At 54.8% G+C, this 15,940-nt stretch overlaps 7 protein-coding genes across 7 annotated transcripts; 3 read left to right on the plus strand and 4 right to left on the minus strand.

Annotated features, from left to right (window-relative positions):
• Positions 1-24: 24 nt before the first annotated feature.
• Positions 25-556, plus strand: J4E79_003218 (uncharacterized protein; the record flags this gene model as incomplete). Its single annotated transcript, XM_049352113.1, has 2 exons — positions 25-411; positions 512-556. The coding sequence occupies 2 exons, from the start codon at positions 25-27 to the stop codon at positions 554-556; spliced, it is 432 nt and encodes a 143-aa protein (XP_049213584.1).
• Positions 557-1,118: 562 nt separating this feature from the next.
• On the minus strand, positions 1,119-2,757 carry LGD1 (L-galactonate dehydratase; the record flags this gene model as incomplete). Its single annotated transcript, XM_049352114.1, has 4 exons — positions 1,119-1,615; positions 1,673-2,369; positions 2,542-2,646; positions 2,710-2,757. 4 exons carry the CDS (start codon positions 2,755-2,757, stop codon positions 1,119-1,121), a joined length of 1,347 nt encoding a protein of 448 aa, XP_049213585.1.
• A 1,080-nt stretch (positions 2,758-3,837) lies between these two features.
• Positions 3,838-6,192, minus strand: J4E79_003220 (uncharacterized protein; the record flags this gene model as incomplete). The annotated part of the gene is made up of 3 exons (XM_049352115.1): positions 3,838-6,005; positions 6,052-6,129; positions 6,177-6,192. 3 exons carry the CDS (start codon positions 6,190-6,192, stop codon positions 3,838-3,840), a joined length of 2,262 nt encoding a protein of 753 aa, XP_049213586.1.
• A 552-nt stretch (positions 6,193-6,744) lies between these two features.
• J4E79_003221 (uncharacterized protein) lies at positions 6,745-8,857 on the plus strand (the record flags this gene model as incomplete). The annotated part of the gene is made up of 4 exons (XM_049352116.1): positions 6,745-7,180; positions 7,653-7,911; positions 7,967-7,982; positions 8,054-8,857. 4 exons carry the CDS (start codon positions 6,745-6,747, stop codon positions 8,855-8,857), a joined length of 1,515 nt encoding a protein of 504 aa, XP_049213587.1.
• Positions 8,858-9,025: 168 nt separating this feature from the next.
• Positions 9,026-10,835, minus strand: J4E79_003222 (uncharacterized protein; the record flags this gene model as incomplete). Its single annotated transcript, XM_049352117.1, has 4 exons — positions 9,026-9,650; positions 9,703-10,233; positions 10,289-10,674; positions 10,722-10,835. 4 exons carry the CDS (start codon positions 10,833-10,835, stop codon positions 9,026-9,028), a joined length of 1,656 nt encoding a protein of 551 aa, XP_049213588.1.
• Positions 10,836-11,404: 569 nt separating this feature from the next.
• Positions 11,405-13,516, minus strand: J4E79_003223 (uncharacterized protein; the record flags this gene model as incomplete). Its single annotated transcript, XM_049352118.1, has 6 exons — positions 11,405-11,605; positions 11,655-12,019; positions 12,068-12,483; positions 12,533-13,241; positions 13,293-13,442; positions 13,495-13,516. 6 exons carry the CDS (start codon positions 13,514-13,516, stop codon positions 11,405-11,407), a joined length of 1,863 nt encoding a protein of 620 aa, XP_049213589.1.
• Positions 13,517-14,258: 742 nt separating this feature from the next.
• Positions 14,259-15,800, plus strand: J4E79_003224 (uncharacterized protein; the record flags this gene model as incomplete). The annotated part of the gene is made up of 1 exon (XM_049352119.1): positions 14,259-15,800. The coding sequence occupies one exon, from the start codon at positions 14,259-14,261 to the stop codon at positions 15,798-15,800; it is 1,542 nt and encodes a 513-aa protein (XP_049213590.1).
• Between the last annotated feature and the right edge of the window lie 140 nt (positions 15,801-15,940).

The following is a 15,940-nucleotide window of genomic DNA, read 5'->3' on the forward strand; positions in this document are numbered from 1 at the left end:
ATCGCGCGAGGAGACTCCGACTCGATGACCAGTGGGTACAGCAAGTCAGCTCCTACCCAGGACGGCACCAATCGCCTCCTCCAATTGCCAGGCGAGATACGCAACACGATCTACGAATACGCACTCACCGCCAACCATCACGAGCTCTTCTATCGCGATTCGATCGACTTCGACACCATACCCCAGGCAGTGACCGAAGAGGTCAACAGTATAGACGATATCTGGCACGCAACACCCCAAGAATGTGTGGATGCGTATTACGAACATGAGTCCGCGCAGGGCGTAAAGCTGTGTTCTACCGCAGAATCTACATCCGAGTTCAACCAGCTGAAGTACGTGTGCAAGCAACTCTACAAAGAGACCAAGCACTTGTCACTGTTATACAACGATATCGTATTCGCCCAAGACAACGTATGCGCTCAAAACGCTACCCATCAGTTCATCCGCTTCGTGCGCCAATGCGACAAGTCTTGGACTTCTCAAGTCAAAACTGTGGAAATTCGACCATTAGTTCGCTCCAAAGATGAACGAGTGGATGTCGGAGGCCTCATCGTGAAAGGGCACTTCGATGAGTTGCGCATTACGTTAGCCGACCCCTGCCATAAGCTAAATCTCCTGGCCGACTACTGCATCGAAAATCCCAGGGTGCATGTCCGATTCCGTTTATTGGCATATGGACCATTGTGTCTTATGTATCATGAGGCAGCGCTTTTTCAACGTCGACTTCCCTCAGTCTTCTATGGAAATGGGACCTGCGTACCTTTTGGCAACCATCTGCGTGTTGTCAACGACCATTGCAAGACTCTAGCTGTTCGGCTGAGCCAATGTCGCAATTTTCGGTTGTTCCTTACCAAAGAGGAAGCGTTTGATGAGCAAAAACTTAGGAGGTGTATGGTAGAACATAAGTTCTTTCGCAGACACATCTTACCGCTACGTGATGGGGGATTGGAGGAATGCATCGAGGGTAGGAGGAGTATCTTTCTTGAGGGGGTGTGATTACAGGTAATCTCGGAGAGGGTGAACGCGATGTATTATGAACAGAAGGATATCCGCGCTTAGCACAAGGCATCTGCTCGTTCAAATACGATTCTTTCATTCGAGATTACCAAAATACATCCTTAGATCTTAATACCCTCCAAAATTGGCTTCGCCTCTTCACTCTGCCACCACCCATCCTTACCACCAGGGAAGCTAAACCGATCCATACTCTCAGGCTTCATCTCAACCGAGTAACCAGGGTCCATAGGAGTAACATAGTAACCATTCTCGATCCTGGACGGGTGGAAAAAGTGCTCATGCAGATGGTCAACGTACTCCAACACCGACTTCTTCCCCGACACGACAACGTAATCGATGGTGGAAAGATGCTGTGTGTACTCTGGCAGACCGACACCACCCGAGTGCGGTACGATGGGGATGTTGAACTTGGCGGCCATGAGGAGCACGGCGATAACTTCGTTGACACCGCCGAGACGGCAGGCGTCGATTTGGCAAATGTCAATGGCGCCCGAGGCGAGGAATTGCTTGAACATGACGCGGTTTTGGCACATTTCTCCTGTTGCGACGCCGATGTTGTATGGCTTTAGGGCTTCGCGAATTGCTTTGTGGCCGAGGACTGTTAAAGTCAGTATGCGTTTCTCTATAGCATAGAAGGAAGGAAAGGGGTACGTACCGTCATCAGGGCTGGTGGGCTCCTCGATAAACCACGGCTTGAACTCCTTCAACGCCTTCATGTACTCAATCGCCTCCGGTACACTCCAGACTTGGTTCGCATCTACCATGAGCACATTACCCTTGTCGAAACCAATGATCTCTCGTGCGATGCTGAGACGCTGCTTGTCTTGCGCAATATCGCTGCCGACCTTGAGCTTGAAGTGCTTGTATCCCTTTGACAGTGTCTCCTTCAGAAGACCACGCATCTTGTCTTCACCGTAACCGAGCCATCCCGCAGAAGTAGTGTATGCGGGGACAGCGCGGCTATCAAGGGCTTCTTGGAGTCGCTCCTTCTTACCGGCTTCGGCTTTGGTCAAGATCTCCAGCGCCTCCTCGGGGGTGATGGCATCGGTGATGTAGCGGAAATCGATCAAGTCGACTATTTGCTGGGGTGTCATGTCTGCAACGATGCGCCATACAGGTTGGCCGAGCGATTTGGCCCAGAGATCCCAGATGGCGTTTACGACGGCACCGAGAGCGAGGTGGATAACACCCTTCTCTGGCCCAATCCACCGGAGCTGAGAGTCGTTTACCAGGTGACGCCATGTCTTTCCCCAGTTGGCAACTAGTGAGTCGAGTGTGTGGCCCTTGATGCGGTCGGCAAGGTAGGCGATGGCGGTGCATACAATCTCGTTACCGCGGCCAATTGTGAAGGTCTGCAAATTATAAGCAATCAGGAAACGAATGGATTCAGTTGCCAAGTGGCCACAAGTTGGCCGGTTCAGGGGTACCCATGAGTTGGGGGAAGAGCTGAGATGATCAGGGCGGAGTCGCCAAAGTAGCTCATCTCTTCTACTCATGGCCAACATCGAATGAGATTAGACTTACCATACCATGACCCTTGAACTCAGAGTCTGTGTGTAGGATACAGTAAGCTGAAGAGTAGTCTCCCGCTGCGTTCATAGCATCGGAACCAGTCTTGTCAAGGGATGTCTATTGCAGACGCGTTAGATTCCTCTTTCTCTATTGTATAGCTTGAATGACCAGGGAGCATACCGGAAACCGCACATCCCTCGTCTCAGCACCTGTGATTGTAATGGCCATTGTGATGTTTTCGTTGTGTTGCTACCGATGTTCGGAATGATCGGAATACCCCGCAAAGCTACCAGAAGTTGAGATTCTTTTCAAGCAAAACTTGAACACCAAGAAAGATGAAGATGAATGAAGAGGTCAAGGTGAAATGGTTGAGCGAGATACTTATTCCCTCCGGAGGCAGGATCTAGACGGTCTATTTAACTGGCAAGGCGTCCGGCACAACACTCCACGCATCTCCACGCCAAATAGTGCCAACCGCCCGCGCCATCGTGAATTCCACCCCACTTGCCCCTCATCATTCGTGGAAGATCTCGGCGCGCCACTTTCTGGGGCTGGAAAAATCGGGGCATTTGGCAACGTTGCCGGCATTTTATTTACCTCACACGTGAGCTGTACAGTGCTACACCCCACGAACTATAGGGGTCCCTTGCCCAGAACGCGGCTCCAGGTGCTTCGCGGCTAGGCGAGAAGCTTGGGCTTGACGACGCGTGACAACGCCTAGCAGTGTGCGAGGAGAAACTACTTGGAAAGCCGCCGTGATGACACGGGCAAGTAGTTCAGTATGAAGCTTGTTCCTGACCTACTCCAACGACTTCTTTACGATAGTGATGTGTGATCAAATACCGCGGCAAACAAGACTTACCGGCCGCGGGGTGGCATGAGTGGGTTTAAGGAGTAGTCCAACCCGAGGATCATGAGTACCATCAAGGTAGACTCTCAATGCTGAACATCAGCAAAGCAAAAAGAGCACGCATAATACTTACGCCCCATAAAACTACAGCGAAGCATCATCCAAATTTGAACAACGGTAAAAGAAGAACGCCTGTGTATTAGTGGTGTGACAATCGAAAGTAAAAGGACGGACCTGGTATGACTCTCCATTCCAACCATACACCCATTATCTACACGTCGTTTCGTGATGCAAGATCCGAGGACCCTACAGCGCGTCAATACTACCCAAACAAGACCAAGACCTCCCAAATACTCACTCGCCCGGTTTATGAGGAATGCAAGAGCCGTTTCGGTGATTAATCCGAAAGGCACTGTCGAAGTTGGATTGCTGTTCCACATGAGCAAAAAGCATCGTCCTCACTTGATACCCCTCTTCTCGGTTTCACTGTAGTAGATGACCATACGCCAGAGCTTCTTCACGAGGGACTCAGCTTCGTCATCGAGAGCCACTTCCAAGTTCTCCACCAGGGGCTGCGGTGCGCCCTTGCTCTTCAAATGGTCCACGATAGCGTCAACAAGCATCTCTTCTTGTACACCAGTGAGCTCAAGAACCTTGTTGGCAGCCCACTGCTTGATATCCTTGTCGATGTTTTTCTGGGGCAAATGCTCCCAAGCGACGGGCCATTTCCACAGGCCTTCCTTGTCGTTGGGAATGTCGCGCGCCAACTGTCGCTGGGCTTCTTCGATTTCTTCTTGCGTAAGGTTGGCACGTACAGCCGCATCGAAGTTGATAGGCACGAGAGTTCGCTTCTTGGCACCGGATTGATCTGTGAGGTCCTCGTCCTCGAGCAGATTCTCGACATCGGCGGCGGTTCGACGGGGAGCGGCAGTCTTTTCGAGCTTCTTGGCGGCGGCCCCGAGCGAGATCTTGAAATGAGCTGGCTCGCGCTGTTCCTCCCTGCGCATAAGCTCTTCGCCTTGCTCCTCCAAGAAGGCATCGGCCTGGCCGCGGGCATGGTCCTTCTGCTTCCTCTGCGAGGCCAACTCGCGCCGTTCTTGTTCGCGATCGATCGCGTCTTCCTTTGCCTCCTGACCACGGACTGACTCGCGGTCGCGGATCCAGTCGCTGTGATCGCGGTAGTAGAGATCGCGTCTCGAAGCTGCCTCTTGATCATCGTCAAATTCTCGAAGTTGCTTTGCTTGTGCTGCACGAGCTTTCTCGCGCTCCGCGTCCATGTTCTTGAAGTAGTCGTTTGTACGCTCGACGGAAGCGAAAGTACGACGCTCGGTCTGGAGCCAGCGGGAGAGTTGCTTCTTGTATGCCTCATCAGCCTCTTCTGCTCGCTTCTTCTTGCGACGACGCTCGAGTTCCGAGTCGCTGGCGGAGTCATCGTCGTCCTCGCGGTTGATGTATGCGCCGTTATGTACGGCACCGCCATTGACAAAGTTGACACCACCTTGGTAGTCTCGGGGAAACTGTGAGCCCTTGGGCCCACTGGGTGCACCTTGAACACCCCGTTCTGCTCTGGGGCCCAGCGGTACACCATTGGCACCTCCGGGTCCAGTAGGGGCGGATGGTGGTGGGGATGCACGTCTACCACTACGCCTGCGCTCCTCGGCTTCAAGCTCCTCTTCTTTCAGGAGTCGTTCGCGATCGCGTTGGTTGGAACGGTCGCGGAAGGCAGCAATTTCTGCGGCGACAATCTCGCGCATCTCTGCAGGGATGTCCGCAAGCTCATCCTCGCCATTTGCAAGGTTGACGAATGCAACTTCCACGTCTTCACCGTCTTGTGCCTGTGCATCTTGCATCATGGTATCTCCTGCGTAGTCGACGTTGGGTGCGTTCGGCGGGTTGAAAAAGCTCGCGAGGACCGAGGAGAGTGCTTCTTTGGCACTGTCGAGCCTGAATTGAACCGTGGCCTCGTCTTCGTTTCGGGTCTTGCTCCATTCCTCTGCGTACTTGATCGAAGCATCATCCACCATGACGTGCAACTTGGTCGTCTCCACCTCCTCTTGTTCGCCGTCGTCGGTTTTCGGCTTGCCGGCCTTCTGACGCTTCGTAGGCACACGCACGTCTTTGAATATCTCGGCGGCTGTCTCCAAGCTCTGGGCGTCTCCAAATTCGGCGAAGCCAAACGTCTGGGGCTTGTTGTTGGCGTCGGTAGCTCTCGTCCACCGAACAAGCTTTCCTGCCGTCTCGAGGATGCGCTCCATGCCCTCATCGCCTCCAACGCCATCGGGAATGTTGCCGACGAAAATGGTTCGCGCGATGTCTTCGCGCGACGGGGGGTTGACGGGCTGGACGGCGTCCCTGCGATCGCCATCTCTGTCCATGCCAAGGCCACGGCGACCGGGTGGTGCGGCGTTGTCTCTTCGGCCGCCTACAGGGCTGTCGACAGCGCCAGGTCGTCCGCCCTGTGTTCCCAGACGGATGACGGGCGCATTGAAGTTGAAGGTGGGCATGTTGGTGGGCGGTGCCCATCCGGATGGCAGAGCGCGTGGTGCATTCATCGCTGGCGGACCTTGGGCGTTCGCGACACCGGGGGGAACTGCTACGCCGGGGGGAGCTGCTGCGCCTGGAGGACCTGCGCAATGTCAGCTTTGCTATTGTCAGTTACTGCCATCACATACCCATTCCAGGCGGCGCCATGCCTGCCATGCCTGGTGGAGTGCCTGCGAAGCCCGGAGGGCGGTTGTAGCCCGGAGCACCTGCGCATGTTAGCTGAGATCGCGTCGCAAAGGATCGCTCGACATACCAGGATAGCCGTACATCTTGCGCAGATATACAGTCGCCGAACTTGGTGGGATTATTGAAAGAGAGAGGTTGGATAGGGTATCGAGGTCGCTGTCGCGTGTTGCAGTGAGAGAAGAAGTCACAGTTGAGATTTGGAGCTCGAGGAACGCTCGGACCACTACATCGCCGACAAATTTGGGAACCGCGACGTGCATGACCTCCATCATTCACCGGAGCCATCCCGCAATTGCCCGCCGCCAGCACGTCTAATCACCCCGCCCATGTCAATACTGTAGCAGCAGAGATCCAGAATGGCCTCACGATCGTTGGGCGAGCTTCTGCTCCGCCCTTCCAACTTCACACGGATACCGCACACCTCGAGCCGGACAACACCGTCATGGACATGTCAACGAGCGATTTCGCACACACCGAGATGCCTTGCGCAACAACCACTGCCGAAGAACGACGACGAGCACTACGTACCCGAACGGGAAGCTCAACGGCCGCAAGCCCGCTACATGCCTGAGCGGGAGGCCGCAGCACCACAACCTCGGCCACAGCCCACCACCCAAAGAAATACTACACAGACAATGGACGCTCTCCTCGGCAGCATGCCTCGGAATGCAGGGTCCAACCCACCAACCAGCCGCGTCTTCGGCGAGGAGTTCGCGGGCTCCGGCAGCAGACGACCTGGTAGGAGGCCAGGCCTGGATTTCAGCCAAATGGCGACGACCGATGGAATGCTAAATCCCACCCTCGCCAACAAACCCTCCGAGGCGTCACCTCTCGCTGTACAACAAGAGGAGACATTTGCCCAGTACCCGCGCTTGAACCCCGCATATGGACGCACTGTAGAGTTGGATGTCAACCGCGGACGCGACATTGTGAGGGGCATCGGCATGTTGGGAAGTTTAATGGCAAGGAACAAGGTTAAGAGCGACTTCAACAAGCAAAAGTTCCACGAAAGAGGCGGACTGAAGCGGAAGCGGTTGGCATCTGAGCGGTGGAGGGCGAGGTTCCGAAAGGGTTTCCAGGACGTCACAAACCGAGTGACGGAATTAACGAGGAAGGGATGGTAGATCTGTATGCTCTGGTTCTGTGATTTTGGGATGGTTTGGAAGACCATGTGTAAATCGAACGTGTACATATTGTACTATAACAGCATCTGCATAGGAAGCAATGAGTGCTTCTCGATCTGGTAGACACGAAGAGATCATGATTTTCTCCGTAAGCTGAAGATGTAGCAATACGCCATACTGCACGATACTGTGAGGGTCACACTGAATCCAAACAACCCCACCCATCATGTTGTCAAGTCCAGGACGTGGCTTTGTACAGCCAGACCACATGCCGCGGTAGGCAACGCAAATCTGCATCTTTTTCGTCTTGACAACCATGTCGCGCAGGTGAAGCTTGGATTGCGGAGTTGCACCGGGAGTGTCTCTGCCGCGGGCGGGCACAGGCCAGGGACCTCGATCCGTACTCAACAATGTCCAAGTTGACACATGCACCTCGACCGTCGCAGCTGCCTTACGCGCAGCACCAACTACACATGCGCTTAGTGATTCCTCGAGCCTCCTAAATATCATAATCGCCATGATATCGCAACGAAAGTCACCATCATGGCTCTCTGTCGTCGCGTTGTTCTCGTCTTTCGCAACCGCATTGAGCGGCCAGGAGCCCATGAAGAGCGCAGAAGAGGCACGAGGATATAACCCGGGGGAAATGATACCAGTCAGTTGTTTGAACAGGACCATGTAAGTTACAGCACCTCCACAGAAAGATGCGAGTACAATTGCTAACCCCAACCAGAGAAACCGGTGAACACGTACGCCCACTACCTTCACACCCCAAGCCACCCGCGCAAACAGTTCAAACCAACTAACACACACCCCCCAGATCACCGACGCCGCCGGCCACCTGCAATACATACCCTTCCCCACCTGCAACGAAACCGGCCAACCCCTCCACCTAAACTTCGGTGTAGAGAAAGACGTAAACTGCACCATAGACTTTGTCACGGACGAATTCTTCCACCTGCTCGAATTCTACATCCACAACGACGCGCCCCTTTCCTGCCGTATCCCGTCCAAACCGCTCCCACCCAGCGTCCTAGAAACCGAATACCGGGTCAGCGATGAAAGCACACAGGAGGGCGCACTGGGGACGCAGAGTACAATGTACACGCCCCTTATCATTGCGCTGGCGGGGACACTGCAGTTGAGCCATTTGCATGTGGGGAATTACTTGAATCTGCTCGTTCATGCTAGTCCTAAGAGTGTGGCACCCGGGACGGTGGATGCGGCGACTGCGTATTCCGTGTCGAGTCATACGCGCAATACCAAGATCACGATTGGGGATCCGTTGAGTCTGGCGTTCAGTGTGCGGTGGTATCCCAGTACGACGCTGCCTCCGGGTTGGAGTGGATATGGAGGACATATTTATACTAGTACGTTGGTGTACTGTTTCTTGAGTGCCGTGGCGAGTGCGGCTGTCTGCGTTGTTTACTTCCGTGGTGTGGAATTACCGAGACGACTGAAGAGGTATGCTACGGATCGGATGAATGGTGGAGGTGGAAGAGGATTTGGAAACGGAGGTAGTGGATACGGGCTTCCTGTCGCTAACGGACGAGGAGGCGGCATGGGCAGTGGCTATGGGTTGGGAGGATATGGCTACGGAGGCGGAGGCAAGCGAGTCGACTGAGCTTGACATGTGGCACGTGTATATATAGGCGTGACAATATACTTCAATGTGTCCATTCGTATTCCATGATCTCAGTATCATCTACAGATACTTGAGATGCTTGCTATATAATTTATCCTCCAGTCATCAAGTCGTTCAGCCATTACAGCCTGGTCACACATCATCCGCTTACAAAGTAGACTTCTTCTTGAAGGCGTTGATGAGACCACTTGTGCTAGCATCGTGAGAAGAAGACTCCTTGGACTCGTCAAGCTCAGACAGGATCTTCTTGGCCAACGACTTGCCGAGCTCGACACCCCACTGGTCAAAGCTGTTGATGTTCCAGATGGCGCCCTCGGTGAAGGTGAGGTGCTCGTAGTAGACAATCAAAGCACCAAGAGTGGCAGGTGTGATCTTGTCGGCCAAGATGGATGTGGTGGGTCGGTTACCCAGGAAGGTCTTGTGAGCGACGAGGTCCTCGGGCGCACCCTCAGCCTTGACCTCATCGGGAGTCTTGCCGACCATAAGGGCCTCAGCTTGGGCAAAGAAGTTGGATGCAAGCATCTTCTGGTGCTTGTTGCCCTCAACGGGGTTGTGGCTCTGGGCGGCAAGGATGAAGTCGGTGGGGATGAGCTTGGTGCCCTGGTGAAGGAGCTGGTAGAAGGAGTGCTGGGCGTTGGTAGCCGGCTCACCGAACAGAATGGGACCGGTAGTGTACTTGACGTAGTCACCGCTGCGGGTTATGGCCTTGCCGTTCGACTCCATAGACAATTGCTGGAGGTAAGCAGGGAACCTGTGCATGTACTGGTCGAACCTGAAAAGAGTTAGACTAAGCCTTTTCGCAGGATAGCAACTTTGAAACTTACGGAGAGACAAGGTGGGTCTGGGCACCGAAGAAGTCGGAGTACCAGACACTCAGAAGACCACCGATGACGGGAATGTTCTGCTCGAGAGGAGTCTCCTTAAAGTGCTTGTCCATGGCATGGGCACCAGCAAGGAGCTGGTGGAAGTTGTCGAAGCCAATGTAGAGAGCAACACTCAGACCAATAGCACTCCAGACACTGTAACGTCCACCAACCCAGTCAGAGAAGCCGAACATGTTCTTCTTGTCAATACCGAACTTGGTAACCTCCTCCTCGTTGGTGGAGAGGGCGACGAAGTGCTTAGCAATGTCCTCCTGCTTTGCGCTCTTCAAGAACCATGACTTTGCGGTGTTGGCGTTTGTGACAGTCTCGGCGGTGGTGAAGGTCTTCGAGGCGATGAGGAAGAGAGAGGTCTCTGGGTTGGAGTCCTTGAGGGCCTCTGCGATGTGGGTACCGTCGATGTTGGAGACGAAGTGGATCTTGAGATCGCGCTGGGAGTAAGCCTTGAGAGCTTCTGAGACCATGACGGGGCCACTAAAAAGAGTTAGCACGTTTTTAAAGCGTATCCAAGTTGCGTGGAATTGCATACAGGTCAGAACCACCAATACCGATGTTGATGATGGTGTCGATCTTCTTGCCAGTGTATCCCTTCCACTCGCCACTGCGGACTTGCTCGCTGAACTCCTTCATGTGGTCGAGAACAGAGTTGACGTCCTCAACGACGCTCTGGCCATCGACCTTCATCTCCTGGTTGGAGGTGTTGCGAAGGGCGACATGGTAGACGGCGCGGTTCTCAGTGAAGTTGATCTTCTCGCCAGCGAACATGTCATCGCGAAGCTTCTCGAGGCCAGCCTCTTTTGCGAGCTCGATGAGAAGCTTCAGTGTCTCCTCGGTGACGAAGTTCTTGGAAAAGTCGAACAGGATCTCGGAGTTCTCGGCATCGTTCTTGAAGGTACGGCTGAACTTCTCGAATCGCTACGATGTTTCAGCAAATGTACTGGGATAGCTTCTTCTGGACTTACCTGAGGATCCTTCTTGAAGTACTCTTTCAGGACGATGTCCTTGCCAAGCTTCTGGTGGTGGTCCTGGAGCGCCGACCAGGCGTTGAGGTCAGAGGCCTGTGCGAAGCCGGGCATGTTGTGTTACGGGATTAGGTATTGGGGTATAAAGGTTTGAACTTGGACAATTGGAGAGGGGTAGGATCAATTGCAAGTGCGAGATGATGGAGAAGGTGTGAGTAAGGTGAAGGTTGTTGTTTTGGCCGATGTCATTAGAAATGTCGCGGCCGAGACCTGGCCCCGCTTGCGTCAGAGCTTCGTTGAGGGAAGGAGGGGCACCACTTTTCCCACGCGCTTGCTGTCACGACATCCCGTTGGTCCCACCCCGACAGCCCTACAGCATTTGCAAGCACCACAAAGCCGATCACTAAGATTCGTGCATGTCAAACTCAAAGGGGATATCGTCTTGATTTGCTTGCCTGAATTTAGGCTTCTCTCACACAAATGCTGCCTCAAGCGCCATGCCATTGCACCTGAACCCAAAAAAGCATCAAAGAGCGCTGAGATCCCACCAATCACCACGGCTTCTATCTGTGGATCCAAAGCCGGTGGGTGTTGTGCCTGGTGTCGGCTCCATCGCCGTGACAAGCCACACGCATACTCAACGGAGATTTCCCGAATCCTAATTTGTTACGCCCAGGAATGCACTATCTTTCTGTCACACCCTCGAATGATGGATCTTTCACCGAGCCACCAGCGTCGCCAAGGCCAGCAACAGGGCGGTTGTATGACCATCCCGCGAATTGCTGCTGCATGGTCTGCGAAAGCATGGGACCATCGACATATGAATCTGTTGGAGCCTCGGAAGTGAACTCGCGGTCGAAGTTGGCAGTGTCCTTTGCGTCAACCTGAGGGCATGTTAGATTTGGATCCTCGAACGATGATGACATTACGTACCACATTAGGCTTGAAGCTGGGCTCATACTTCCTCTCAAGAAGCTTTCGCCAGTCGATGCTGTGGAAGAAGTAGTGCGCCTTGATCTCAGCTGCGCCCTTAGCACCCAGTCGCTTCTCAGCGTTGCGGTCCAGCAGGCGGGTCAAGAGATCGCGTGCGGCCGGTGGCACGATCTCAGGACCAGGGAAGTGTAGAGGCTCGGTGAGAATCTTGCGGTACATGTCGTTGGTGTTCTCATCATAGAACGGAGGCAGTCCGGTCAACATCTCGTATAGGAGAACACCCAGTGTCCACCAATCGACAGACTTGGTGTAGCCAGCGCCAGTAAGGAGTTCCGGAGCGAGGTATTCTGGTGTTCCACAGAACGCTGGGAGGTGTTAGTAGGCTGACCCAAATACATTCGGACTCGACTTACTGTTTGTCCGGTCCTCATCCTTCATGTCCAGCTTGCACAGACCGAAATCGCACAGGGCAATGTGGCCAGTGTAATCGAGAAGAATGTTCTCGGGCTTCAAATCACGGTAAATGACGTTGAAACCGTGCAAGCACTCCAGAGCGCACAGCAGTTCAGCGGCATAGAACCGAGCTCGGTTGATGTCGAACCGTTGTTCCTTCTGCAGATGGTGGAAGAGCTCTCCACCGTTGACAAAGGCCAAAACAAGATACAGCTTCTCTGGCGACTGGAAAGAGAACTTCAACGGAACGATGAAGGGGTTGTTGATTTGGGCCAAAACAGACCGTTCGGCGAGAGTATGCGCGACTTCGGATCGGGAAATGATGTGTGCCTTGCGAATGGTCTTGAGGGCGTAGATTCGGTGCGTGTCTTTCTTCCTGCGCGGTGTGAGTAGTTGTAAATGTGACAGAAAGTAGAAGCACATACTGCACCTGCATGACCTTTCCGAAACTGCCCTTGCCGACTACTTTGAGGAGTTCAAAGTCGTCAATTGCGAGACGGTCTTGCCTGTTCTCGACAAAGTTGACGCCGACCTTCATCTGGCCGCTACCGAACTGCACTGGTATCCAGTCGGCACCGGCCTGGCCAGCGCCACCCTCTCCATTTCCGGCCTTGCTGTCCTGCCGCGACTCCTCGAATCGGGGGTGGACCTTGAGTGTTCCAATGAAGATGTCTTCGTTGCGACCAGCGTTGGGCGAGGCGGAGGGGTTTCGGATGTAAAGCGAGACGGTGAGGTCGGTGACACGGGACACATCGAACTTGTACTGGGTGTTGCTGCCCGCCCAGAGTGGGTTCTCGGGGGTACCGGAAACTGCGTTGATGAAGACCTGCTGCTTGTCGAAATCGACGAGGGCATAGGGCAGGTGTTTTGAGGAGTAGCGACCGTGGATCGTGGGCGCGGCATTGATGCTGCCAGCAGCAGACTGCGGCCGGTGCGAGGACGAGCCGGGGCGCATTGAGCCCGCGACCGAGAGGCCGCCGCCCTGGGACATGGAGCCCTGGTGGTGGCTGCCGCCGCTGAACTGCTGCTCGGCGCCGGCGGGCAGGGAGAACTTCTGGCCCTCATGGAGCGTGACTATGAGGATACCGGGGCGCAGGGGCTGTGCCGGCGCGGAGGCGTTGGCTTCTGAGGCGGCTGTTGGGGTCGGTCAGCAGGCGGTGAGTGTGGGCAGAGGGTCCCAAGTACCAATGCCATTGTCCTTGGAGTTGCCGAGCGTCGTCGCGCTGGCGGCGGAACTCGAGGCTTTGGGCGTCGGCTGGTCATCGACTATGGTCGACGTCGACGACGAGCGACTGAATGTGTTGGCGAGGGGCGCCAGATGCGTCTCCTTGAGCTCTGCAGCACGTGTTAGGGGGCGTCTTTGGTAGTAAGAGAGCGGGATACGCACTCTTGGTGAGCTTCCAAGACATGGTTGCGGCAGCTCAGCGGGTGGGCAGATGCAGGAAGAACAGACGGACAGCTGGGAGTGGAGACAGGCGGGAAGGCGACGAGGGGCACACCAAGGGCGGAGAGGGCGCGCAAGAGGCAGAGGAGGATGTCTACAGAGCAGAAGCAGCGGCAGGAGGCAGGTATAGGGCGCGGCTGGTGGCGATGCTGCTAACGTCCGAGTGCCCCAGGCCTTCGTCAATGCTGCGATGCTCAGGATAGGGTCCTCGTTTGAAGTTGGGTCATTGGGTCTGAAACTAGCCTTCATTTCGGAGGCACCACGCACTGACACGCCAATCCTCCCTCATTCCTTTGCATGTTTCGCGTGTTGCAGGACGGGCGAGTGAGTCTTGCTTTCTATTTTAATCTGCCTGGCTGCTGCGGCGCCATCGCGATTCTCTGCGACATCTGGCCTGTCAGTCCTGCCTCGGCTGCAGCTGCCGTGGCCGCGAACGTTGACCCTCTCCCGCCCGCGTACGTCAACACCGCGACCTTGGAGCCCAACACGACTCTCCCTCGACGCGCTATTCACTCCCAGGCGCCCGTCCCCGTCCAGCATTGCGACCTGCGGCATTATCCTGCATTTCATTAGGCCATTAGTCAGCGCCCCCGCCGACCCCGACACGCGCCCCTGCCGTGCACAGCCACAGATACCGTCACTGCGTCACCCCGTCACCCCCAATCAACAAACCCGCCTTCACCTGCGCGCGCAATTAGCGGGGCACCATGGGTGTCATCAAGAAGAAGACAGGCACGCGGGGCACGGAGGGCGGGACCAAGTATGTTTGCGATGTTTGTTCGTCCGATATCACGTCGACCGTCCGCATACGCTGCGCGGAGGACGTCTGCAACGAGTACGACCTCTGCGTGCCCTGCTTCTCCGACGGCAAGGCTTCGCGGGACCATCAGCCTGCCAAGCACAAATTCAAAGTTATAGAACAACATTCGATACCTATATACACCGAAGACTGGGGAGCGGACGAGGAACTGGCCCTGCTGGAAGGCGCTGAAACATACGGTCTGGGATCATGGGCAGACATTGCGGACCACATAGGCGGCTACCGCGAGAAGGACGAGGTCCGTGACCACTACATCAACACATACCTAGACAGCCCAAGCTTCCCTCTGCCTGAGCACTGCAGTAAGGATGACACCGAGCTCAGCACCCGCATACCACGTCATGAGTTCCAGGCGAGGAAGAAGCGGAGGATAGAGAAGAAGAAGGAGGAAGCTGCAGGCCGCGAGCCCGATGCCCCAAAGCAGAAGCCCACGGCGAGTGTTCCCGCTTGCCACGAGGTCCAAGGATACATGCCCGGTCGTCTAGAATTCGAAACAGAATACTTCAACGAAGCAGAAGAGGCTGTTCAGCACATGCAGTTCGACCCCGGCGATGGCTTGAACCCAAGGACGGGCGAGCTCGAACCGGAGATGGACCTCAAGATGACTATCATGGAGATCTACAACCACCGTCTGGATGCCCGAGTCGAGCGCAAGAAAATAATATTTGAGCATCAGCTGCTAGAGTACCGCAAGAACCAGTTGGCCGACAAGAAGCGGACGAAGGAAGAGAAAGACCTGATGAACAAGGCCAAGCCCTTTGCCAGGATGATGCAGCACGCCGACTTTGAGCAGTTCTGCAAGGACCTTGAATACGAGCACAATCTTAGACAGGCCATCTCGCAACTCCAAGAGTGGAGGAATATGCAAATCACCAGCCTCAAGGCCGGCGAGAAATACGAACAGGAGAAGCAGCAACGGCAAACCAGGCCGCCTCCCATTGGGCAGTTCGATCGTCTTGCGTCCAGTAGGATGACCAAGCCGCAACCGCCTTTTGAACAGCCCTCTGCAGCCACAGCATTGCTTGCACAGGAGCTACCTTTGCACGTCAAGCAGAACAGCGGTCTCACAACGCCACCTCCTGATCGCGCACAGAATGGCGTCAATGGTGCAAACGGCGTCCTGACACCTCAGCACTCCAAGACAAAGTTCGTGCCTAAGTCGCTACCGAACACTGTACCCTTGAAGTTTGGCAAGGAGTCGAAGGCGGATCTTCAGCTGCTCAATCCCGAGGAGGTGGAGATATGCAGCACACTACGCATCATGCCCAAGCCCTATCTAGCGCTCAAGGAAACCATCATTCGCGCGGCTCTAAACAACGGCGGCGCGCTTAAGAAGAAGACCGCCCGTGAGATTTGTAAGATTGACACGAACAAGTCGTCGCAACTGTTTGAATACTTTGTACACAGCGGATGGATAGCGAGGGCGTAAAGGCACCTGAGCCATGGCGTTGGCGTTTGGTAGGGAAACATTACTCATTGCGACGGCGTTCGGGCAGATATACCCTCATGGTAGGCGTTGTCGTATGTATAGATAGGCTCACTGCTCTCTGTTGAATCCCATATATCAGC

The sequence above is a fragment of the Alternaria viburni genome (genome assembly GCF_023758015.1).
Source record: "Alternaria viburni strain BMP 2772 chromosome Unknown scaffold_5, whole genome shotgun sequence".
Lineage (NCBI taxonomy): Eukaryota > Fungi > Ascomycota > Dothideomycetes > Pleosporales > Pleosporaceae > Alternaria > Alternaria viburni.